General features: G+C 58.3%; 1 protein-coding gene across 2 annotated transcripts in view; it reads right to left on the bottom strand.

Moving 5' to 3' along the window:
- The window catches only part of cwf19l1 (CWF19 like cell cycle control factor 1), a 79,305-nt gene that overhangs the window by 49,622 nt on the left and 3,951 nt on the right, over nucleotides 1–25,732 (bottom strand). Inside the window, exons 1-5 of one of the 2 annotated variants that reach the window (XM_072471684.1) lie at nucleotides 9,107–9,153; nucleotides 8,538–8,622; nucleotides 4,708–4,792; nucleotides 3,092–3,193; nucleotides 2,723–2,937 (exon numbers count right to left, since the gene is read on the bottom strand). In XM_072471684.1, coding sequence (XP_072327785.1) covers nucleotides 2,723–2,937; nucleotides 3,092–3,193; nucleotides 4,708–4,792; nucleotides 8,538–8,622; nucleotides 9,107–9,138 — 519 coding nt within the window. In that variant the 5' untranslated portion in view covers nucleotides 9,139–9,153. Of the gene's footprint in view, nucleotides 1–2,722; nucleotides 2,938–3,091; nucleotides 3,194–4,707; nucleotides 4,793–8,537; nucleotides 8,623–9,106; nucleotides 9,154–25,732 lie in introns of those variants that run through there. The other variant, XM_072471685.1, reaches the window with a different exon arrangement.

Consider the following 25,732-nt stretch of genomic DNA (forward strand, 5'->3'; position numbering starts at 1 on the left):
CTCAGGAGGTTTTTGGGGGTGAAGACGGTCACACGCAGTACCTTACGGACAGAGACTAAAAGCAGACCGTTAGATTTGGCAAAAGCATTGCAGTTAACATTACCTGACAAAATGCAAAAATGAGGTAATTACGGCGGTGGTTAAACATTTAGAGTTACCTGAGATACCGTTTGATTCATTGGAAATGGCAAAAATTCAGTTGCAAATTAAACAAATGGAACATGAGAAAAACTTAAAGCAGCTTGAATACGAAAGAGAGAGAGAGGAAAAAGAAAGAGAGGGGAAAAGAAAGAATAGCCCTAGCAGAACAAAAAGGGAGATACAGATCAGGGAAAAAGATAAACAGAGAGAGTTTGAACTTCAGAAAATGGCCATGAAACATGACAGTCAGTTAAAATTTGCAGATGAAAAGGGAAACGTACAGTTGGATGATAATGATGAGGATAGTGAGAAAGAGCGCCATCGTCGAAGGCTTGGTGGGAATCTATTTAAATATGTCCAAGCATTGCCAAGGTTTGACGAGAAGGAGATAGAAGCCTTTTTCATTTCATTTGAGAAGGTAGCTAAACAAATGAAATGGCCACATGACATGTGGGTATTACTGATTCAAACAAAGCTGGTAGGTAGAGCTAGTGAAGTCTTTGCATCACTACCGGAGGAGGTATCTGGAACGTATGAGGAGGTGAAAAAATCCATCTTAGGTGCATATGAACTAGTGCCTGAAGCCTACAGACAAAGGTTTAGAAATTTAAGGAAAGAATTTGGTCAAACGTACATGGAGTTTGAAAGGCTCAAATAGTGTAATTTTGATAGGTGGATAAGGGCTTTGAAAATAGATCAAACTTATGAAGCTCTCAGAGAAATTATAATTTTGGAGGAGTTTAAAAATTCAATTCCTGATGTAGTGAGACCACATGTGGAAGAGCAGAGGATTAATACTGCGAGATTAACAGCAGAAATGGCAGATGATTATGAATTAGTTCATAAATCAAAGCTTGATTTCTGACATGAGTTTCAGCCGGTGAGGGATAGAAACTGGGGACATGAGAAATACTCAAGTGGTAAAGGTAAAGGAGATCTGATGGGAGATAATAAAGAGAGTGTACCTCAGATTAAAAAAGAGATGCAGGAGGGTGGAAAAGAAATGAAAAGTTTCAAATGTTTTCACTGTAATAAACTAGGCCATGTAAAGTCACAGTGTTGGTGGTTGAAGAAAAGCACTGGGAAGGCTGATGTGGTAAAACAGGATAAGACAGTGGGGTTTGTTAAAGTGGTAAAGGAAATCCCAAGTGAAGCGAAGGATGTGAAAAAGATTGTACAGCCTGATCAAGAGGTGATTGATAAGAAAGTGCGAGACTTCTTTAAAGAATTTACTTGTGTGGGTAGTTTACTCGTGTATCAGGAGGAGCAGGTAAAGAAGTCACAATTTTAAGAGATACAGGAGCTAGTCAATCTTTAATGATAAGAGATGAGGAATTATGTAGTTGAAGAATGTTGCCAGAAAAGGTGGTAATATGTGGAATTCAGGGTGAGAGGAGTAGTGTTCCCTTATATAAGGTAAGGTTGAAAAGTCCAGTGAAGAGTGGTGAAGTGGTCGGAGTAATAGAGAAACTATTTTGTCCAGGAATACAGTACATCTTGGGTAATGATATAGCTGGATCATAGGTGGGCTTGATGCCTACTGTGATTGATAAGCCAGTGGAAAATCAGACAACTGAAGTGTTGAAGGGCGAATATCCTGGGATTTTTCCGGATTGTGTAGTAACAAGGTCGCAAAGTCACAGGTTATGACAAGAGGAGAAATCAAAAAGTGAAAATGAAGTGGAAGTGCAATTATCAGAAATTATTTTTGATCAGATGGTTGAAAAAGAACAGGTGGAGGATGAGGTGGATATTTTTAGATTAGGAAAATTGGCAGAGTTACAACAGAAAGATGTAGAAATAAAACGGATATATCAGAAAGCATATACGGAAGAGGAATCTGAGAGTATACCAGAGTGTTATTACCATAGAAGTGATGTCTTGATGAGAAAATGGAGACCTGTACAGATGCAGGCAGATGAAAAGTAGGCAGAAGTTCATCAAGTAGTATTCCCGGTAGGATATAGAAAGGAGGTGTTGCGAGTGGCACATGAGGTACCAGTGGGAGGTCATTTGCGAATAAGGAAAACTCAAGCTAAAATCCAGAAACAGTTTTATTGGCCTGGACTAGATAAAGATGTAGCTAAATTTTGTCAATCATGTCGCACATGTCAAGTGATAGGGGAACCTCAAGCAGCGATAAAACCAGCACCCTTAATACCCATTCCAGCATTTGAGGAACCTTTTACAAGGGTCCTAATTGATTGCGCAAAACCGCTTCCTAAAACAAAACCTCCTTGCAGGTGCTGACCATGGTGGCTTATAAGGCAGACCAGGTGCTGTGGGCATTCTGCGCCTCTGGCTCATTGGTTATCGCCAGGTTAGCTGTGAGGCACCGACTGAGTAGCCCTTTCTTCTCAGGATCTTCAAGTCCAGAGACATGGAGTCTCCTGCAATTTCTGGCTGGGCCGATATACAATATAACTGATTTGCAACTCTACAATTATAGTCTGTTTTCCTGTGCACAAACTGAAGTGCATTATAAACAGTAAAACATAATAACCATGATGCAAATTTTTGATTTCAATTATTCAGCTGTTTTTGTACATTTAATAATAAAAACTTAAACAATGAAACTGACCAGATTATTTCCATATTGCCACACTCCTTTTGGCCACTGCGATGTTAGCAGTATGTCCACACCCTTGAATTTGGAGCTGGCTGTTAACGAGCTCTTCAGCGCGGTCACATCTTTTGATGTACAGCAATAAGCAGGTGCAGGTTCGTGCTGGGCCTCGGTGCCACTCAAGTAAGCAATCTGTAAACCTGAAGCACCTATAAAAACACCTTTACGACCTATAGAAATACAACACACCAAAACTGAAGAAAAAGCCTACCAAAGACAAACCAAATATTTTTTAAAAATTAAATATTAGTAATTGAATCAACAAATGTTTCACAATTTTAAGAATACACATCCAAAACCCAACCTATAAAGTACAACACATACCTAAATATGTAATATTTTCTGCCAATTCGCATCCATCTATATCTGGGAAATATTTTGTTGTCTCCTGATTGTTGGCTCCCAATACATATGTTTGCATGGGAGCTATAAAAAAAACAAACACTTATTAAATGTTATGACCCAAATAATATATTTTTGATAAATCTTACAGGATAGATAATTCAAATCTACTGAATCACTGAATTTTATTGCTTCCACTTTTTTGTTCACAACAGCCCAAGCTTCGATGATAACGATCAACTATCAACCAAAAAAACATTTTAACGTTCATCAAACCAAACGTGTTGTACTATTCTATGATTGATCAAACTGACTAGGATGCATGGAAGTGCACGTTCACTTGCAGTGTACTGAAAATATAAGGTGGCATAGCTTATGCTGATTAGTTGTAAACCTGCAAACCTCTCATTCTCCAAGTTATCACATTCAACACTGTCTCAACCGATCTATTCAGATCCCTTTATTTTGAAATGAAAAATGAAATGAAATGAAAATCGCTTGTCACAAGTAGGCTTCAAATGAAGTTACTGTGAAAAGCCCCTAGTTGCCACATTCCGGCGCCTATCGGGGAGGCTGGTACGGGATTTTGATGTTGGTACTACAGTTATTTTTTGTGCCAGCTCTCAGGCGAATTTAAAATACTCTGCAACATTAATGCAATATGCTCAATCTTCAATATACTTGGTGTAAAATAAAGCATTGGATTATATTAACTGGGCAAGAGTACAATGAATGAGGCAACTAGGAATCAATCACACTTGGTGACTGCTTTGGCTGCAAACAATGTTTTTGACTTAGCATTGTCAACTGAGAGTTCTATTATTTCACATCTAATTTTCAAGGTAATTTCTACTAGTTTTGGTCATATCTTTCTGTCAAGTGGTAATGTTATAGAAAATCCACGCATTCTTCTGTTTTGCAAATCACCGCCAAGAAATCTATAAATATAGAATATCATTTCCATTATCAAAGATTTCCAAAAGTTGCACAATACATCCACATTGGTGCTAATACAATTTCCCTGTAATATGAAGTAGAAGATAAAACTCAGATTGACTGTTTTTGTTTTCTGGATAAGAGGCAAGCGCAAGTAGCCATGGTGTTCATGTTAATGAGATGCAGACACTGAAAGATTTGGGTTTGCCTGAAATCAACTGATATTTTACATCAGCGAGTAGCGATTAAATTATTAAGGTAGCTGCATATCTCAACAAGGAATGAGGAGTTCATTGACAGCTAAATCTCCTGTAAATGTCGCCACAGTCCCAGAGTATAATTGGCTGCATGGAGAGTTGACTGGTGGTGATTTAATCTGAGGGTCACCACACCTCAGGCAAGGGGCAAGGTTGAGAAGGCAGAGCCTTCATGAATAACCTCAGCCGGTACGGAAATCGAACCTGCGCCACATCACGACCTACCCATCCAGCCAACTAGCTCCAACGACCTCCAGCCAAATCCACTAGAAATACCTGGCACACTTAATATCATAATAAAGTACAGGTGCAACACTTTGTAATTAAGTCTGTGGTGATACTAATGATCATCAGGAGTGGTGAGAACTCTGCAGCATCCAAGTACCTTCAAGATTGAAGATTTACCTTTCTTGGCTCCAGTTTTGTACTCTACCCATTCTGATTCAGCCTCTGCTGTGGTACCAAAGAAATTTCCCACACACAACAGCAACTGTAAACATAAAGAAATCATTTTTCAATCCACAGATCTGGTCTTTTCCCCCACTCAAATGTTGATGAATAGTTATTAACTCAAGATGTTTTGAATCACCGAGTTCCAATTTTTGTAACATTCCGAATTAAAATATTGTCAATAACATTATTATTTTTATATAAATCGAATTTATATGCAGAAACTGTCATAGAGAAATTATAGAATCCAGACAGTGCAGAAGGAGGCACCAACCCTCTGAAACAGCACCCTACCTAGGCCAACTCCCCCTCCCCATCTCCGTAACCCATCCTAACCTGCACATCTTCGGACAGTGGGAGGGAATCAGAGCACCTGGAGGAAACCCACAGACACAGGGAGAGCGTACAACTCCACACATTGACCCAAGGCTGTTCTTCTCACTTCCACTTAAACTGAAGTGAATTTTTAAAAAAATTATAAACTTAAGAGTACCCAATTCAGTTTTTTTTCCAATTAAGGGGCAATTTAGCGTGTTCAATCCACCTACCTTGCACATCTTTGCGTTGTGGGGCGAAACCTACGCAAACACGGGGAGAATGTGCAAACTCCACAAGGACAGCGACCCAGAGCCGGGATCGAACCTGGGACCTCGGCGCCGTGAGGCAACAGTGCTAACCCACTGCGCCACCATGCTGCCCTAACTGAAGTGCATTTAACTGTAATTGTTAAATATGAAAATGAAAAAATGAAATGAAAATCACTTATTGTCACAAGTAGGCTTCAATGAAGTTACTGTGAAAAGCCCCTAGTCACCACATTCTGGTACCTGTTTTGGGAGGCTGGTACGGGAATATCTGGTGCAAATTACACAATGAAGGGAACTAACCGTTGGGCAATGAAGAAGAGGACTAACTGTTGGACAATGAAGGGGAGACTAACTATTGGATTCCACAATTGCACATGGGCAAAATGCAACTCCGGGTTAATGTCCAAAACAGACAGCTAAATTATTTTCCTGTAAGAGTTCAAACTTTTTATGGAGCAAGTGTTGGATAGACTGTCTGTACTGAAAGCTGACAAGGCACCAGAACAGATGACATGCATCCAAGAATATTAAAGGAAGTGAGAATGGAAACTGCAGGAGTGCTGGCCAAAATCTTGCAGTCTTCTCTAGATTCATGGAAAGTGCTAGAGGACTGGAGAATTGCAAATGTAGAAGTCAAAAACAATCACACTGTCTCTTTCCACAGATGCTGCCAGACCTGCGACATTTATCCAGCATTTTCTGTTTTTACTTTAGATTTCCAGCATCCGCAGTATTTTGTTTTAGTTTACCAGTAGTGGGCAAGTTTATTCAGAATAAAATTAGTGGTCACATGGAAAAACGTGGATTGATTAAGAGGAGCCAGCATGGATTTATAAAGGGGAAATTGTGTTTAACTAACTTGCTAGATGTCTTTGGGGAGGTAAGGGAAATGCTGTTGATGTGGTGTACTTGGACCTTAAGGAGGTGCTTGATACAGTTTCACAAAACAGACTTGAGAAATGTTATAACTCATGCAATAAAAGGGTCAGTAGCAATGTACATACAAAATTTGCTGAATAAGAAGTAATCGGGAGAGTAATGTTCTCCAGGTCTCAGTATTGGGACCCTTGTTTTTCTTGAAATATATTAGTTATCTCAATCTTGGTGGGCGGGAGCCAATTTCATAATTTCAAAGTTTGTGAATGACACAAAACTTGGAAGTTTTCTAAACTGTAAAGAGGACAGGGTAGAACTTCAGAAGCACATAAATAAGTTGGTGGAGTGGACAGATGGAAGTTCAATGCGAAGAAGTGTGCAATCATGCATTTTGGTAGGAAGAACTTTGAGAGATAATATAAAAGAGGTAAAATTCTTAAATGAGTGCAGGAGCAGAGGAACCTGGCTGCATATATGCATAGATCATTGGAGGTAGTTGGACAAGTGGACAGAGTGGCGCATATAGTATTCTGGACTTAAAATAGGGGCAAAGAGTAAAAGAGTAAGATTATGCTGAACTTATACAAGACACTACTTAGACCCCAGATACCCAGCAAGAGTATTATGTATAGTTCTGCATGCTGCTTTACATTCAACGATTTGTTACCTACATCTTACAAATGAAATAAATGCTAAGTACCATTATAGCAGTTCCATAATAGATTGCAGTATATCTGAAGCCATAGTCAATATCATTCATGCACTTCAAATTATCCAGTAATACTGAAGAAAATATGTACCGCAAAGTTACTTGAGCCTCTGAACAATTCAAAATGAAGGAACATGATAAAGCATAAAATGGTTTACAGAAATAAAGATAGTAATTGAATTTTAAAATTCTGGATTACGGTCTAGTATTGTGTGGTCTGGGAGTAGTTTACAACACAGACTCTCCTCTCTCCAGATTTTGGGATCATAGATTATCATAGAATTTACAGTGCAGAAGGAGGCCATTCGGCCCATCGAGTCTGCACCGGCTCTTTGAAAGAGCACCCTACCCAAGGTCAACACCTCCACCCTATCCCCATAACCCAGTAACCCCACCCAACACTAAGGGCAATTTATCATGGCCAATCCACCTAACCTGCACATCTTTGGACTGTGGGAGGAAACCGGAGCACCCGGAGGAAACCCACGCACACACGGGGAGGATGTGCAGACACCGCACAGACAGTGATCCAAGCCGGAATCGCCGTACTAATACAAAATCTCATTAGGTGAGAAGGAAAATGAGACTCAATCATCAGACATACTAGTGAGCTAGGGCAGCACGATGGCGCAGTGGTTAACATTGCTGCCTCACGGCGACGAGGTCCCAGATTCGATCCCGGCTCTGGGCCACTGTCCGTGTGGAGTTTGCACATTCTCCCCGTGTTTGCGTGGGTTTCGCCCCCACAACTCAAAGATGTGCAGGGAAGGTGGATTGGTTTGCTCAATTGGCCCTTAATTGGAAAAAATGGAATTGGGTACACTAAATTTATTTTTAAAATGAAATACTAGCTAGCTAAGCTGATACAAAATGTGTACGCAGCTCAGCTTCACATGTATTCAACCTGCACAAATATAAGCTCATGAATTGAGAAAATATATTTCTATTCTATCGATAGAGCAAGATTTATTTTCCTTGCACACTTTAAAACATTTTATATTGCATCATGAATCCAAACGTCAAGTCATGCAATGCTTTAAATTTACTAGTAAGAAGTCTTACAACACCAGATTAAAGTCAGGTGAAGGAGCAGTGCTCCAAAAGCTAGTGATCCAAAACAAACCTGTTGCATTTAATCTGGTGTTGCAAGACCTCTGACTGTGCTCACCCCAATCCAACGGCAGCATCTCCACATCATTAAATTCACTAAATGGTGGTCCTGCAGTATCTAGGAGGAACTCAAGATGCAACTAAAATATACATTTCAATAACATGTTTTTAGATTTTTAAAAGCTTCATTGACTTTAAAGATGGCTGTATACTTACAACACAAGTTACAAAAATGGAACCCTATTCCAGATAAAATTATTGACTATTACACGATAGTGTGTTCAGTCCTTAGAAATGACTTTCAATATGAATCCCACTTAACACAAAAACAAAAATGATCTAAACTAAATTACAACTTTTTTAATGGCCAATTTGAATCTTGCACAGAACACAGTGCAATGCACACAACTTTATAACAATCAGATGTTTCAATAATTTTCAATGGGGCATTTACAAAGAAAAGTCACTTGACAAGGCCCATTTGTAGACAATTATGTTCTCACATCAAAATCTCCACTTTTCTTTTGAATTGATCGCACTCTGTTAAACAATGCATTCAGTTTTCCTTCAACATCTCCACAAGCCAATCTGAAAAGTCAAAGAAACATGCACCATTACTTTTTTTGAACAGTTAGCACAATCCAAAAAAATTACACAAGATTAAAACAGGCAACATTTCAGTTAATTGAACACAAAATATAAAATCAGTGAAATAATCACTTATTTCTTTTAAAAAAAAAGAATGTTTGCGATTTTATATTTTATAAAATAACGCAACAAAGTTACAAAATAATACATCACTGTAAGCAAGGAGGAAGGGAACAAACAGAAACGGTTTAATCTACACAAGCACAGAACGGAGGAGAATGACAACAACTGGCTTAATGCAATAATTAGACAGAATTAAGTACTCATGGCCCCACCAGAGTCCAAGGGGAAACAGGATAGGATCAGATGACCGACATTTTTCTGCTTTCCCTCTTTGGTGTCTCTGCACACCACCTCAAGTCGTAGGGGTCAGCTTCAGCTCACATTTAACATGTTCCTCCAAAAATATGTGCTAAAAGATTACCTTGAAGCAGCCGGAGCTACTCTTGAATGCATTTACTTAGCATCTGTTATGTACATCCCTGGAACAGACCAGCTGATATGTCAGAAGATATACAAAAGTGTATTTGAGAATCAGACTAGAGTTAGCATTGTACCTAGGGGCAGCACGGTGGTGCAGCCGTTAGTACTGCTGCGTCACAGCGCCGAGGTCCCAGGTTCGATCCGGGCCCTATCCGTATGGAGTTTGCACATTCTCCCAGTGTTTGCATGGGTTTCGACCCCAAAACCAAAAGATGTGCAGGGTAGGTGGATTAGCCGCGCTAAATTGCCCCTTAATTGGAAAAAAATGAATTGGGTACTCTTTAAAAAATATATATATAATTAGCATCGTACCAACCCATAATCTGTTGAGGCTTGTTTAAAAGATAAAAAGCACTTTCATTTCTCTCAAAAACTGTATCAGACCTGAATATATGTTGCAATTTTAAAATTTTGTCCCATTCGACAGTCAAGTAGCAACATATGAAAATTTTATGAAATAATGACTTATTTAATTCACTTCTCACTTTCTACAAAAAGGAAAAGAGGATAACACTTAATTTCCCCCAGTTCACACAATGGTCACAGCATAGACTCTCTACATTCATCAGAACCCTTCAGACTACATTTCTTCAAACACTTAGGTTCCCATTTCTCTTATGGGCTGAATTAAAGGCCATTTTAATCTGTGCATGGACAGTGCAAGATAAATCTATTTTCTTTCAATCTGTCAAGATTTCTCCACACCTTTCAAATTAACTAACCAAGTTACCACTTTATTATGCCAGCTCCACCTTCGGTTCACCTATTGGCATTTTCTAAAAGGAACTCAAACAAGCCCATTACAAATGCTGTCCCTGGTTTCATTTCGATCACAAACTTCATGAATCGATGGTCATTTAGCGTGGACAATTCACCTACCCCGCACATCTTTTTGCATTGTGGGGGTGAGACCCACGCAGACACGGGGTGAATGTGCAACCTCCACATGGAGTGGCCCGGGGACGGGATGGAACCCAGGTCTTCGGCGCTGTAAGGCAGCAGCGTTAACCACTGCGCCACCTTTGGATGGATGGTCAGATGGGTATTTTAAAGCACAGCAGTAACAGGGGCACCTGTAACATGCATGAATGACTCCCTTAGACAGCTTTACAATCCCTATTCTGGCTGAAGCTCCATCTGTAAGTATCTCACTACAACATTCTCGCACTCCCCGCCCCCGGACACTCACACTCAGAGCGCCCTCCCCGGACACTCACACTCGGAGCGCCCTCCCCGGACACTCACACTCGGAGCGCCCTCCCCGGACACTCACACTCGGAGCGCCTCGGCCGGACACTCACACTCGGAGCGCCTCGGCCGGACACTCACACTCTGAGCGCCTCGGCCGGACACTCACACTCGGAGCGCCCTCCCCGGACACCCACTCACGGAGCGCCCTCCCCGGACACTCACACTCGGAGCGCCCTCCCCGGACACTCACACTCGGAGCGCCTCGGCCGGACACTCACACTCGGAGCGCCTCGGCCGGACACTCACACTCGGAGCGCCCTCCCCGGACACCCACTCACGGAGCGCCCTCCGCGGACACTCACACTCTGGACGCCCTGGCCGGACACTCACACTCGGAGCGCCCTGGCCGGACACTCACACTCGGAGCGCCCTGGCCGGACACACACACTCGGAGCGCCCTGGCCAGACACTCACACTCGGAGCGCCCTCTTCGGGCACTCACACGCTCAGCCACCCTCCCCGGGCACTCACACGCTCAGCGCCCTGCCCGGGCACTCACACTCTCAGCGCCCTGCCCGGGCACTCACACTCTCAGCGCCCTGCCCGGGAACTCACATTCTCAGCGCCCTGCCCGGGAACTCACTCACGGAGCGCCCTCCGCGGACACTCACACTCTCAGCCACCCTCCCCGGGCACTCACACGCTCAGCGCCCTGCCCGGGCACTCACACTCTCAGCGCCCTGCCCGGGCACTCACACTCTCAGCGCCCTGCCCGGGAACTCACATTCTCAGCGCCCTGCCCGGGAACTCACTCACGGAGCGCCCTCCGCGGACACTCACACTCTGGACGCCCTGGCCGGACACTCACACTCGGAGCGCCCTGGCCGGACACTCACACTCGGAGCGCCCTGGCCGGACACTCACACTCGGAGCGCCCTGGCCGGACACTCACACTCGGAGCGCCCTGGCCGGACACTCACACTCGGAGCGCCCTGGCCGGACACTCACACTCGGAGCGCCCTGGCCGGACACTCACACTCGGAGCGCCCTGGCCGGACACTCACACTCGGAGCGCCCTGGCCGGACACTCACACTCGGAGCGCCCTGGCCGGACACTCACACTCGGAGCGCCCTGGCCGGACACTCACACTCGGAGCGCCCTGGCCAGACACTCACACTCGGAGCGCCCTCTTCGGGCACTCACACGCTCAGCCACCCTCCCCGGGCACTCACACTCTCAGCGCCCTCCCCGGGCACTCACACTCTCAGCGCCCTCCCCGGGCACTCACACTCTCAGCGCCCTCCCCGGGCACTCACACTCTCAGCGCCCTCCCCGGGCACTCACACTCTCAGCGCCCTCCCCGGGCACTCACACTCTCAGCGCCCTCCCCGGGCACTCACACTCTCAGCGCCCTCCCCGGGCACTCACACTCTCAGCGCCCTCCCCGGGCACTCACACTCTCAGCGCCCTCCCCGGGCACTCACACTCTCAGCGCCCTCCCCGGGCACTCACACTCTCAGCGCCCTCCCCGGGCACTCACACTCTCAGCGCCCTCCCCGGGCACTCACACTCTCAGCGCCCTCCCCGGGCACTCACACTCTCAGCGCCCTCCCCGGGCACTCACACTCTCAGCGCCCTCCCCGGGCACTCACACTCTCAGCGCCCTCCCCGGGCACTCACACTCTCAGCGCCCTCCCCGGGCACTCACACTCTCAGCGCCCTCCCCGGGCACTCACACTCTCAGCGCCCTCCCCGGGCACTCACACTCTCAGCGCCCTCCCCGGGCACTCACACTCTCAGCGCCCTCCCCGGGCACTCACACTCTCAGCGCCCTCCCCGGGCACTCACACTCTCAGCGCCCTCCCCGGGCACTCACACTCTCAGCGCCCTCCCCGGGCACTCACACTCTCAGCGCCCTCCCCGGGCACTCACACTCTCAGCGCCCTCCCCGGGCACTCACACTCTCAGCGCCCTCCCCGGGCACTCACACTCTCAGCGCCCTCCCCGGGCACTCACACTCTCAGCGCCCTCCCCGGGCACTCACACTCTCAGCGCCCTCCCCGGGCACTCACACTCTCAGCGCCCTCCCCGGGCACTCACACTCTCAGCGCCCTCCCCGGGCACTCACACTCTCAGCGCCCTCCCCGGGCACTCACACTCTCAGCGCCCTCCCCGGGCACTCACACTCTCAGCGCCCTCCCCGGGCACTCACACTCTCAGCGCCCTCCCCGGGCACTCACACTCTCAGCGCCCTCCCCGGGCACTCACACTCTCAGCGCCCTCCCCGGGCACTCACACTCTCAGCGCCCTCCCCGGGCACTCACACTCTCAGCGCCCTCCCCGGGCACTCACACTCTCAGCGCCCTCCCCGGGCACTCACACTCTCAGCGCCCTCCCCGGGCACTCACACTCTCAGCGCCCTCCCCGGGCACTCACACTCTCAGCGCCCTCCCCGGGCACTCACACTCTCAGCGCCCTCCCCGGGCACTCACACTCTCAGCGCCCTCCCCGGGCACTCACACTCTCAGCGCCCTCCCCGGGCACTCACACTCTCAGCGCCCTCCCCGGGCACTCGCACTCTCAGCGCCCTCCTCGGGCACTCGCACTCTCAGCGCCCTCCTCGGGCACTCGCACTCTCAGCGCCCTCCTCGGGCACTCACACTCTCAGCGCCCTCCTCGGGCACTCACACTCTCAGCGCCCTCCCCGGGCACTCACACTCTCAGCGCCCTCCCCGGGCACTCACACTCTCAGCGCCCTCCCCGGGCACTCACACACTCAGCGCCCTCCCGGGCACTCACACTCTCAGCGCCCTCCCCAGACACACTCACTCCCAACGCCCACCCGGGCTCTCCCCAGACACACTCACTCCCAGCGCCCACCCAGGCTCTCCCTGGACACTCACACTCCCAGCGCCCTCCCTGGGCACTCACACTCCCAGTGCCCTCCCGGGCTCTCCCCGGACACTCATACTTTTAGAGCCCTCACCGGGCACTCCCCGGACACTCACTCCCAGCGCTCTCACGGGCTCTCGCCATGCACTCTCACTCTCAGCGCCCTCTCCAGACACACGCACACTCCCAGCGCCCTCCCGGACTCTCCCCGGACACTCACACTCCCAGTGCTCTCCCGGGCTCTCGCCATGCACTCACACTCTCAGCACCCTCCCCGGGCACTCACACCCTCAGCGCCCTCCCCGGGCACTCACACCCTCAGCGCCCTCCGCGGGCACTCACACCCTCAGCGCCCTCCGCGGGCACTCACACCCTCAGCGCCCTCCGCGGGCACTCACACCCTCAGCGCCCTCCCCGGGCACTCACACCCTCAGCGCCCTCCCCGGGCACTCACACCCTCAGCGCCCTCCCCGGGCACTCACACCCTCAGCGCCCTCCCCGGGCACTCACACCCTCAGCGCCCTCCCCGGGCACTCACACCCTCAGCGCCCTCCCCGGGCACTCACACCCTCAGCGCCCTCCCCGGACACTCACACTTTCAGCGCCCTCCCCGGACACTCACACTCTCAGCGCCCTCCCCGGGCACTCACACTCTCAGCGCCCTCACGGGCACTCACACTCTCAGCGCCCTCCCCAGACACACTCACTCCCAACGCCCACCCGGGCTCTCCCCAGACACACTCACTCCCAGCGCCCACCCAGGCTCTCCCTGGACACTCACACTCCCAGCGCCCTCCCTGGGCACTCACACTCCCAGTGCCCTCCCGGGCTCTCCCCGGACACTCACTCCCAGCGCTCTCACGGGCTCTCGCCATGCACTCTCACTCTCAGCGCCCTCTCCAGACACACGCACACTCCCAGCGCCCTCCCGGACTCTCCCCGGACACTCACACTCCCAGTGCTCTCCCGGGCTCTCGCCATGCACTCACACTCTCAGCGCCCTCCCCGGGCACTCACACCCTCAGCGCCCTCCCCGGGCACTCACACCCTCAGCGCCCTCCCCGGGCACTCACACCCTCAGCGCCCTCCGCGGGCACTCACACCCTCAGCGCCCTCCCCGGGCACTCACACCCTCAGCGCCCTCCCCGGGCACTCACACCCTCAGCGCCCTCCCCGGGCACTCACACCCTCAGCGCCCTCCCCGGGCACTCACACCCTCAGCGCCCTCCCCGGGCACTCACACCCTCAGCGCCCTCCCCGGGCACTCACACCCTCAGCGCCCTCCCCGGGCACTCACACCCTCAGCGCCCTCCCCGGGCACTCACACCCTCAGCGCCCTCCCCGGGCACTCACACCCTCAGCGCCCTCCCCGGGCACTCACACTTTCAGCGCCCTCCCCGGACACTCACACTCTCAGCGCCCTCCCCGGGCACTCACACTCTCAGCGCCCTCACGGGCACTCACACGCTCAGCGCCCTCCCCAGACACACTCACTCCCAGCGCCCTCCCCGGGCACTCACACTCTCAGCGCCCTCCCGGGCTCTCCCCGGACACTCACACTTTCAGAGCCCTCCCTGGGCACTCACACTCCCAGTGCCCTCACGGGCTCTCCCCGGACACACACTTTCAGAGCCCTCCCCGGGCACTCACCGGACACTCACTCCCAGCGCTCTCACGGGCTCTCGCCATGCACTCTCACTCTCAGCGCCCTCTCCAGACACACGCATACTCCCAGCGCTCTCCCCGGGCGCTCACACTCCCAGCGCTCTCCCCGGGCGCTCACACTCCCAGCGCTCTCCCCGGGCTCTCACACTCCCAGCGCTCTCCCGGGCTCTCCCAGGACACTCACACTCCCAGCGCTCTCCCCGGGCGCTCACACTCCCAGCGCTCTCCCGAACTCTCCCCGGACACTCACACTCCCAGCGCTCTCCCCGGACGCTCACACTCCCAGCGCTCTCCCCGGGCGCTCACACTCCCAGCGCTCTCCCCGGACGCTCACACTCCCAGCGCTCTCCCCGGACGCTCACACTCCCAGCGCTCTCCCCGGACGCTCACACTCCCAGCTCTCTCCCCGGACACTCCCGGGCTCTCCCCGGACGCTCACACTCCCAGCGCTCTCCCCGGGCGCTCACACTCACAGCGCCCTCACGGGCACTCACACGCTCAGCGCCCTCCCCAGACACACTCACTCCCAGCGCCCTCCCCGGGCACTCACACTCTCTGCGCCCTACCGGGCACTCACACTCTCAGCGCCCTCCCCAGACACACTCACTCCCAACGCCCACCTGGGCTCTCCCCAGACACACTCACTCCCAGCGCCCACCCAGGCTCTCCCTGGACACTCACACTCCCAGCGCCCTCCCTGGGCACTCACACTCCCAGTGCCCTCCCGGGCTCTCCCCGGACACTCACACTTTCAGAGCCCTCCCCGGACACTCACTCCAAGCGCTCTCACGGGCTCTCGCCATGCACTCTCACTCTCAGCGCCCTCTCAAGACACACGCACACTCCCAGCGCTCTCCCCGGGCGCTCACACTCCCAGCGCTCTCCCCGGGCGCTCACACTCCCAGCGCTCACACTCCCAGCGCTCTCCCGGGCTCTCCCCGGACACTCACACTCCCAGCGCTCTCCGGACACTCACACTCCCAGCGCTCTCCCCGGGCGCTCACACTCCCAGCGCTCTCCCGAACTCTCCCCGGACACTCACACTCCCAGCGCTCTCCCCGGACGCTCACACTCCCAGCGCTCTCCCCGGGCGCTCACACTCCCAGCGCTCTCCCCGGACGCTCACACTCCCAGCGCTCTCCCCAGACGCTCACACTCCCAGCGCTCTCCCCAGACGCTCACACTCCCAGCGCTCTCCCCGGACGCTCACACTCCCAGCGCTCTCCCCGGGCGCTCACACTCTCAGCGCCCTCACGGGCACTCACACGCTCAGCGCCCTCCCCAGACACACTCACTCCCAGCGCCCTCCCCGGGCACTCACACTCTCAGCGCCCTCCCGGGCACTCACACTCTCAGCGCCCTCCCCAGACACACTCACTCCCAACGCCCACCTGGGCTCTCCCCAGACACACTCACTCCCAGCGCCCACCCAGGCTCTCCCTGGACACTCACACTCCCAGCGCCCTCCCTGGGCACTCACACTCCCAGTGCCCTCCCGGGCTCTCCCCGGACACTCACACTTTCAAGCCCTCCCCGGGCACTCACCGGACACTCACTCCCAGCGCTCTCACGGGCTCTCGCCATGCACTCTCACTCTCAGCGCCCTCTCCAGACACACGCACACTCCCAGCGCTCTCCCCGGGCGCTCACACTCCCAGCGCTCTCCCCGGGCGCTCACACTCCCAGCGCTCTCCCCGGGCGCTCACACTCCCAGCGCTCTCCCCGGGCGGTCACACTCCCAGCGCTCTCCCCGGGCGCTCACACTCCCAGCGCTCTCCCGGGCTCTCCCCGGACACTCACACTCCCAGCGCTCTCCCCGGGCGCTCACACTCCCAGCGCTCTCCCGAACTCTCCCCGGACACTCACACTCCCAGCGCTCTCCCCGGACGCTCACACTCCCAGCGCTCTCCCCGGGCGCTCACACTCCCAGCGTCTCCCCGGACGCTCACACTCCCAGCGCTCTCCCCGGACGCTCACACTCCCAGCGCTCTCCCCGGACGCTCACACTCCCAGCGCTCTCCCCGGACGCTCACACTCCCAGCGCTCTCCCCGGACGCTCACACTCCCAGCGCTCTCCCCGGACGCTCACACTCCCAGCTCTCTCCCCGGACACTCCCGGGCTCTCCCCGGACGCTCACACTCCCAGCGCTCTCGCCGGACGCTCACACTCCCAGCGCTCTCGCCGGACGCTCACACTCCCAGCGCTGTCCCCGGACACTCCCGGGCTCTCCCCGGACGCTCACACTCCCAGCGCTCTCCCCGGGCGCTCACACTCCCAGCGCTCTCCCCGGACGCTCACACTCCCAGCGCTCTCCCCGGACGCTCACACTCCCACCGCTCTCCCCGGACGCTCACACTCCCAGCGCTCTCCCCGGACGCTCACACTCCCAGCGTTCTCCCCGGGCGCTCACACTCCCAGCGTTCTCCCCGGGTGCTCACACTCTCAGCGCCCTCCCCAGACACACTCACTCCCAACGCCCACCTGGGCTCTCCCCAGACACACTCACTCCCAGCGCCCACCCAGGCTCTCCCTGGACACTCACACTCCCAGCGCCCTCCCTGGGCACTCACACTCCCAGCGCCCTCCCGGGCTCTCCCAGGACACTCACACTCCCAGCGCTCTCCCGGGCTCTCCCTGGACACTCACACTCTCAGCGCCCTCCCCGGACACTCACACTCTCAGCGCCCTCCCCGGACACTCACACTCCCAGCGCCCTCCCGGGCTCTCGCCGGACACTCCCAGCGCCCTCCCGGGCTCTCCCCGGCACTCACACTTTCAGCGCCCTCCCCGGACACTCACACTCCCAGCGCTCTCCCAGACTCTCCACGGACACTCACACTCCCAGCGCTCTCCCGGGCACTCACACTCCCAGCGCTCTCCCGGGCTCTCCCCGGCACTCACACTTTCAGCGCCCTCCCCGGACACTCACACTCCCAGCGCTCTCCCGAACTCTCCCCGGACACTCACACTCCCAGCGCTCTCCCTGGACACACACACTCCCAGCGCTCTCCCCGGACACTCACAGCGCTCTCCCGGGCTCTCCCCGGACACTCACACTCCCAGCGCTCTCCCAGGGCGCTCCCACTCCCAGCGCTCTCCCCGGACGCTCACACTCCCAGCGCTCTCCCCGGGCGCTCACACTCCAAGCGCTCTCCCCGGGCGCTCACACTCCCAGCGCTCTCCCCGGGCGCTCACACTCCCAGCGCTCTCCCCGGGCGCTCACACTCCCAGCGCTCTCCCCGGGCGCTCACACTCCCAGCGCTCTCCCCGGGCGCTCACACTCCCAGCGCTCTCCCCGGGCGCTCACACTCCCAGCGCTCTCCCCGGGCGCTCACACTCCCAGCGCTCTCCCCGGGCGCTCACACTCCCAGCGCTCTCCCCGGGCGCTCACACTCCCAGCGCTCTCCCCGGGCGCTCACACTCCCAGCGCTCTCCCCGGGCGCTCACACTCCCAGCGCTCTCCCGGGACACTCACACTCCCAGCGCTCTCACCGGGCGCTCACACTCCCAGCGCTCTCCCCGGGCGCTCACACTCCCAGCGCTCTCCCCGGGCGCTCACACTTCCAGCGCACTCCCCGGGCGCTCACACTCCCAGCGCTCTCCCCGGACACGCACACTCCCAGCGCTCTCCCCGGACACGCACACTCCCAGCGCTCTCCCGGGCTCTCCCCGGACACTCACACTCCCAGCGCTCTCCCAGGACGCTCACACTCCCAGCGCTCTCCCCGGGCGCTCACACTCCCAGCGCTCTCCCCGGGCGCTCACACTCCCAGCGCTCTCCCCGGACGCTCACACTCCCAGCGCTCTCCCCGGACGCTCACACTCCCAGCGCTCTCCCCGGACGCTCACACTCCCAGCGCTCTCCCCGGACGCTCACACTCCCAGCGCTCTCCCCGGACGCTCACACTCCCAGCGCTCTCCCCGGACGCTCACACTCCCAGCGCTCTCCCCGGACGCTCACACTCCCAGCGCTCTCCCCGGACGCTCACACTCCCAGCGCTCTCCCCGGACGCTCACACTCCCAGCGCTCTCCCCGGACGCTCACACTCCCAGCGCTCTCCCCGGACACTCCCGGGCTCTCCCCGGGCGCTCACACTCCCAGCGCTCTCCCCGGGCGCTCACACTCCCAGCGCTCTCCCCGAGCGCTCACACTCCCAGCGCTCTCCCCGGACGCTCACACTCCCAGCGCTCTCCCCGAACGCTCACACTCCCACCGCTCTCTCCGGACGCTCACACTGCCAGCGCTCTCCCCGGACGCTCACACTGCCAGCGCTCTCCCCGGGCGCTCACACTCTCAGCGCCCTCCCCAGACACACTCACTCCCAACGCCCACCTGGGCTCTCCCCAGACACACTCACTCCCAGCGCCCACCCAGGCTCTCCCTGGACACTCACACTCCCAGCGCCCTCCCTGGGCACTCACACTCCCAGCGCCCTCCCGGGCTCTCCCCGGACACTCACACTTTCAGAGCCCTCCCCAGACACATGCACACTCCCACCGCCCTCCCGGGCTCTCCCCGGACACTCACACTCCCAGCGCTCTCCCGGGCTCTCGCCATGCACTCACACTCTCAGCGCCCTCCCCGGACACTCACACTCCCAGCGCTCTCCCCGGATACTCACACTTCCAGCGCTCTCCCGGGCTCTCGCCATGCACTCACACTCCCAGCGCCCTCCCCGGCACTCACACTCCCAGCACCCTCCCGGGCTCTCCCTGGACACTCACACTCTCAGCGCCCTCCCCGGACACTCACACTCCCAGCACCCTCCCGGGCTCTCGCCGGACACTCCCAGCGCCCTCCCGGGCTCTCCCCGGACACTCGCACTCCCAGCGCCCTCCCCGGACACTCACACTCCCAGCGCTCTCCCAGACTCTCCACGGACACTCACACTCCCAGCGCTCTCCCGGGCACTCACACTCCCAGCGCTCTCCCGGGCTCTCCCCGGCACTCACACTTTCAGCGCCCTCCCCGGACACTCACACTCCCAGCGCTCTCCCGAACTCTCCCCGGACACTCACACTCCCAGCGCTCTCCCTGGACACACACACTCCCAGCGCTCTCCCCGGACACTCACAGCGCTCTCCCGGGCTCTCCCCGGACACTCACACTCCCAGCGCTCTCCCAGGGCGCTCCCACTCCCAGCGCTCTCCCCGGACGCTCACACTCCCAGCGCTCTCCCCGGGCGCTCACACTCCAAGCGCTCTCCCCGGGCGCTCACACTCCCAGCGCTCTCCCCGGGCGCTCACACTCCCAGCGCTCTCCCCGGGCGCTCACACTCCCAGCGCTCTCCCCGGGCGCTCACACTCCCAGCGCTCTCCCCGGGCGCTCACACTCCCAGCGCTCTCCCCGGGCGCTCACACTCCCAGCGCTCTCCCCGGGCGCTCACACTCCCAGCGCTCTCCCCGGGCGCTCACACTCCCAGCGCTCTCCCGGGACACTCACACTCCCAGCGCTCTCCCCGGGCGCTCACACTCCCAGCGCTCTCCCCGGGCGCTCACACTCCCAGCGCTCTCCCCGGGCGCTCACTCTTCCAGCGCTCTCCCCGGGCGCTCACACTCCCAGCGCTCTCCCCGGACACGCACACTCCCAGCGCTCTCCCCGGACACGCACACTCCCAGCGCTCTCCCGGGCTCTCCCCGGACACTCACACTCCCAGCGCTCTCCCAGGACGCTCACACTCCCAGCGCTCTCCCCGGGCGCTCACACTCCCAGCGCTCTCCCCGGACGCTCACACTCCCAGCGCTCTCCCCGGACGCTCACACTCCCAGCGCTCTCCCCGGACGCTCACACTCCCAGCGCTCTCCCCGGACGCTCACACTCCCAGCGCTCTCCCCGGACGCTCACACTCCCAGCGCTCTCCCCGGACGCTCACACTCCCAGCGCTCTCCCCGGACGCTCACACTCCCAGCGCTCTCCCCGGACGCTCACACTCCCACCGCTCTCCCCGGACGCTCACACTCCCAGCGCTCTCCCCGGACGCTCACACTCCCAGCGTTCTCCCCGGGCGCTCACACTCCCAGCGTTCTCCCCGGGTGCTCACACTCTCAGCGCCCTCCCCAGACACACTCACTCCCAACGCCCACCTGGGCTCTCCCCAGACACACTCACTCCCAGCGCCCACCCAGGCTCTCCCTGGACACTCACACTCCCAGCGCCCTCCCTGGGCACTCACACTCCCAGCGCCCTCCCGGGCTCTCCCCGGACACTCACACTCCCAGCGCTCTCCCGGGCTCTCCCTGGACACTCACACTCTCAGCGCCCTCCCCGGACACTCACACTCCCAGCGCCCTCCCGGGCTCTCGCCGGACACTCCCAGCGCCCTCCCGGGCTCTCCCCGGACACTCGCACTCCCAGCGCCCTCCCCGGCACTCACACTCCCAGCGCCCTCCCGGGCTCTCCCCGGCACTCACACTTTCAGCGCCCTCCCCGGACACTCACACTCCCAGCGCTCTCCCAGACTCTCCACGGACACTCACACTCCCAGCGCTCTCCCGGGCACTCACACTCCCAGCGCTCTCCCGGGCTCTCGCCATGCACTCACACTCTCAGCGCCCTCCCCGGACACTCACACTCCCAGCGCTCTCCCCGGATACTCACACTTCCAGCGCTCTCCCGGGCTCTCGCCATGCACTCACACTCCCAGCGCCCTCCCCGGCACTCACACTCCCAGCACCCTCCCGGGCTCTCCCTGGACACTCACACTCTCAGCGCCCTCCCCGGACACTCACACTCCCAGCACCCTCCCGGGCTCTCGCCGGACACTCCCAGCGCCCTCCCGGGCTCTCCCCGGACACTCGCACTCCCAGCGCCCTCCCCGGCACTCACACTCCCAGCGCCCTCCCGGGCTCTCCCCGGCACTCACACTTTCAGCGCCCTCCCCGGACACTCACACTCCCAGCGCTCTCCCAGACTCTCCACGGACACTCACACTCCCAGCGCTCTCCCGGGCACTCACACTCCCAGCGCTCTCCCGGGCTCTCCCCGGCACTCACACTTTCAGCGCCCTCCCCGGACACTCACACTCCCAGCGCTCTCCCGAACTCTCCCCGGACAATCACACTCCCAGCGCTCTCCCTGGACACACACACTCCCAGCGCTCTCCCCGGACACTCACAGCGCTCTCCCGGGCTCTCCCCGGACACTCACACTCCCAGCGCTCTCCCAGGGCGCTCCCACTCCCAGCGCTCTCCCCGGACGCTCACACTCCCAGCGCTCTCCCCGGGCGCTCACACTCCAAGCGCTCTCCCCGGGCGCTCACACTCCCAGCGCTCTCCCCGGGCGCTCACACTCCCAGCGCTCTCCCCGGGCGCTCACACTCCCAGCGCTCTCCCCGGGCGCTCACACTCCCAGCGCTCTCCCCGTGCGCTCACACTCCCAGCGCTCTCCCCGGGCGCTCACACTCCCAGCGCTCTCCCCGGGCGCTCACACTCCCAGCGCTCTCCCCGGGCGCTCACACTCCCAGCGCTCTCCCCGGGCGCTCACACTCCCAGCGCTCTCCCCGGGCGCTCACACTCCCAGCGCTCTCCCCGGGCGCTCACACTCCCAGCGCTCTCCCCGGGCGCTCACACTCCCAGCGCTCTCCCCGGGCGCTCACACTCCCAGCGCTCTCCCCGGGCGCTCACACTCCCAGCGCTCTCCCCGGGCGCTCACACTCCCAGCGCTCTCCCCGTGCGCTCACACTCCCAGCGCTCTCCCCGGGCGCTCACACTCCCAGCGCTCTCCCCGGGCGCTCACACTCCCAGCGCTCTCCCCGGGCGCTCACACTCCCAGCGCTCTCCCCGGGCGCTCACACTCCCAGCGCTCTCCCCGGGCGCTCTCACTCCCAGCGCTCTCCCCGGGCGCTCACACTCCCAGCGCTCTCCCCGGGCGCTCACACTCCCAGCGCTCTCCCCGGGCGCTCACACTTCCAGCGCTCTCCCCGGGCGCTCACACTCCCAGCGCTCTCCCCGGACACGCACACTCCCAGCGCTCTCCCCGGACACGCACACTCCCAGCGCTCTCCCGGGCTCTCCCCGGACACTCACACTCCCAGCGCTCTCCCAGGACGCTCACACTCCCAGCGCTCTCCCCGGGCGCTCACACTCCCAGCGCTCTCCCCGGACGCTCACACTCCCAGCGCTCTCCCCGGACGCTCACACTCCCAGCGCTCTCCCCGGACGCTCACACTCCCAGCGCTCTCCCCGGACGCTCACACTCCCAGCGCTCTCCCCGGACGCTCACACTCCCAGCGCTCTCCCCGGACGCTCACACTCCCAGCGCTCTCCCCGGACGCTCACATTCCCAGCGCTCTCCCCGGACGCTCACACTCCCAGCGCTCTCCCCGGACGCTCACACTCCCAGCGCTCTCCCCGGACGCTCACACTCCCAGCGCTCTCCCCGGACGCTCACACTCCCAGCGCTCTCCCCGGACGCTCACACTCCCAGCGCTCTCCCCGGACGCTCACACTCCCAGCGCTCTCCCCGGACGCTCACACTCCCAGCGCTCTCCCCGGACGCTCACACTCCCAGCGCTCTCCCCGGACGCTCACACTCCCAGCGCTCTCCCCGGACACTCCCGGGCTCTCCCCGGACGCTCACACTCCCAGCGCTCTCCCCGGGCGCTCACACTCCCAGCGCTCTCCCCGAGCGCTCACACTCCCAGCGCTCTCCCCGGACGCTCACACTCCCAGCGCTCTCCCCGGACGCTCACACTCCCACCGCTCTCTCCGGACGCTCACACTGCCAGCGCTCTCCCCGGACGCTCACACTGCCAGCGCTCTCCCCGGGCGCTCACACTCCCAGCGCCCTCCCGGGCACTCACACTCTCAGCGCCCTCCCCAGACACACTCACTCCCAACGCCCACCTGGGCTCTCCCCAGACACACTCACTCCCAGCGCCCACCCAGGCTCTCCCTGGACACTCACACTCCCAGCGCCCTCCCTGGGCACTCACACTCCCAGCGCCCTCCCGGGCTCTCCCCGGACACTCACACTTTCAGAGCCCTCCCCAGACACACGCACACTCCCACCGCCCTCCCGGGCTCTCCCCGGACACTCACACTCCCAGCGCTCTCCCGGGCTCTCGCCATGCACTCACACTCCCAGCGCCCTCCCCGGCACTCACACTCCCAGCACCCTCCCGGGCTCTACCCGTACACTCACACTCACAGCGCTCTCCTGGGCTCTCGCCAGACACGCACACTCCCAGCGCCCTCCCGGGCTCTCCCCGGACACTCACACTCTCAGCGCCCTCCCCAGACACTCACACTCCCAGCACCCTCCCGGGCTCTCGCCGGACACTCCCAGCGCCCTACCGGGCTCTCCCCGGACACTCACACTCCCAGCGCTCTCCCCGGAGGCTCACACTCCCAGCGCTCTCCCCGGACGCTCACTCTCCCAGCGCTCTCCCCGGACGCTCACACTCCCAGCGCTCTCCCCGGACGCTCACACTCCCAGCGCTCTCCCCGGGCGCTCACACTCCCAGCGCTCTCCCCGGGCGCTCACACTCCAAGCGCTCTCCCCGGGCGCTCACACTCCCAGCGCTCTCCCTGGGCGCTCACACTCCCAGCGCTCTCCCCGGGCGCTCACACTCCCAGCGCTCTCACACTCCCAGCGCTCTCCCGGGCTCTCCCCGGACACTCACACTCCCAGCGCTCTCCCCGGGCGCTCACACTCCCAGCGCTCTCCCGAACTCTCCCCGGATACTCTCACTCCCAGCGCTCTCCTCGGACGCTCACACTCCCAGCGCTCTCCCCGGACGCTCACACTCCCAGCGCTCTCCCCGGACGCTCACACTCCCAGCGCGCTCCCCGGACGCTCACACTCCCAGCGCGCTCCCCGGACACTCCCGGGCTCTCCCCGGACGCTCACACTCCCAGCGCTCTCCCCGGGCGCTCACACTCCCAGCGCTCTCCCCGGGCGCTCACACTCCCAGCGCTCTCCCCGGACGCTCACACTCCCAGCGCTCTCCCCGGACGCTCACACTCCCACCGCTCTCCCCGGACGCTCACACTCCCACCGCTCTCCCCGGACGCTCACACTCCCACCGCTCTCCCCGGACGCTCACACTCCCACCGCTCTCCCCGGACGCTCAAACTCCCAGCGTTCTCCCCGGACGCTCACACTCCCAGAGCTCTCCCGGGCTCTCCCCGGACACTCACACTCCCAGCGCTCTCCCCAGACGCTCACACTCCCAGCGCTCTCCCCGGGCGCTCACACTCCCAGCGCTCTCCCCAGGCGCTCACACTCCCAGAGCTCTCCCCGGGCGCTCACGCTCCCAGCGCTCTCCCCGGGCGCTCACGCTCCCAGCGCTCTCCCCGGGCGCTCACGCTCCCAGCGCTCTCCCCGGGCGCTCACGCTCCCAGCGCTCTCCCCGGGCGCTCACGCTCCCAGCGCTCTCACACTCCCAGCGCTCTCACACTCCCAGCGCTCTCACACTCCCAGCGCTCTCACACTCCCAGCGCTCTCACACTCCCAGCGCTCTCCCGGGCTCTCCCCGGACACTCACACTCCCAGCGCTCTCCCCGGGCGCTCACACTCTCAGCGCTCTCCCGAACTCTCCCCGGACACTCACACTCCCAGCGCTCTCCCCGGACGCTCACACTCCCAGCGCTCTCCCCGGGCGCTCTCACTCCCAGCGCTCTCCCCGGGCGCTCTCACTCCCAGCGCTCTCCCCGGGCGCTCTCACTCCCAGCGCTCTCCCCGGACGCTCACACTCCCAGCGCTCTCCCCGGACGCTCACACTCCCAGCGCTCTCCCCGGACGCTCACACTCCCAGCGCTCTCCCCGGACGCTCACACTCCCAGCGCTCTCCCCGGACGCTCACACTCCCAGCGCT

This window comes from Scyliorhinus torazame, chromosome 13 (assembly GCF_047496885.1).
Source record: "Scyliorhinus torazame isolate Kashiwa2021f chromosome 13, sScyTor2.1, whole genome shotgun sequence".
Classification (NCBI taxonomy): Eukaryota; Metazoa; Chordata; class Chondrichthyes; order Carcharhiniformes; family Scyliorhinidae; genus Scyliorhinus; species Scyliorhinus torazame.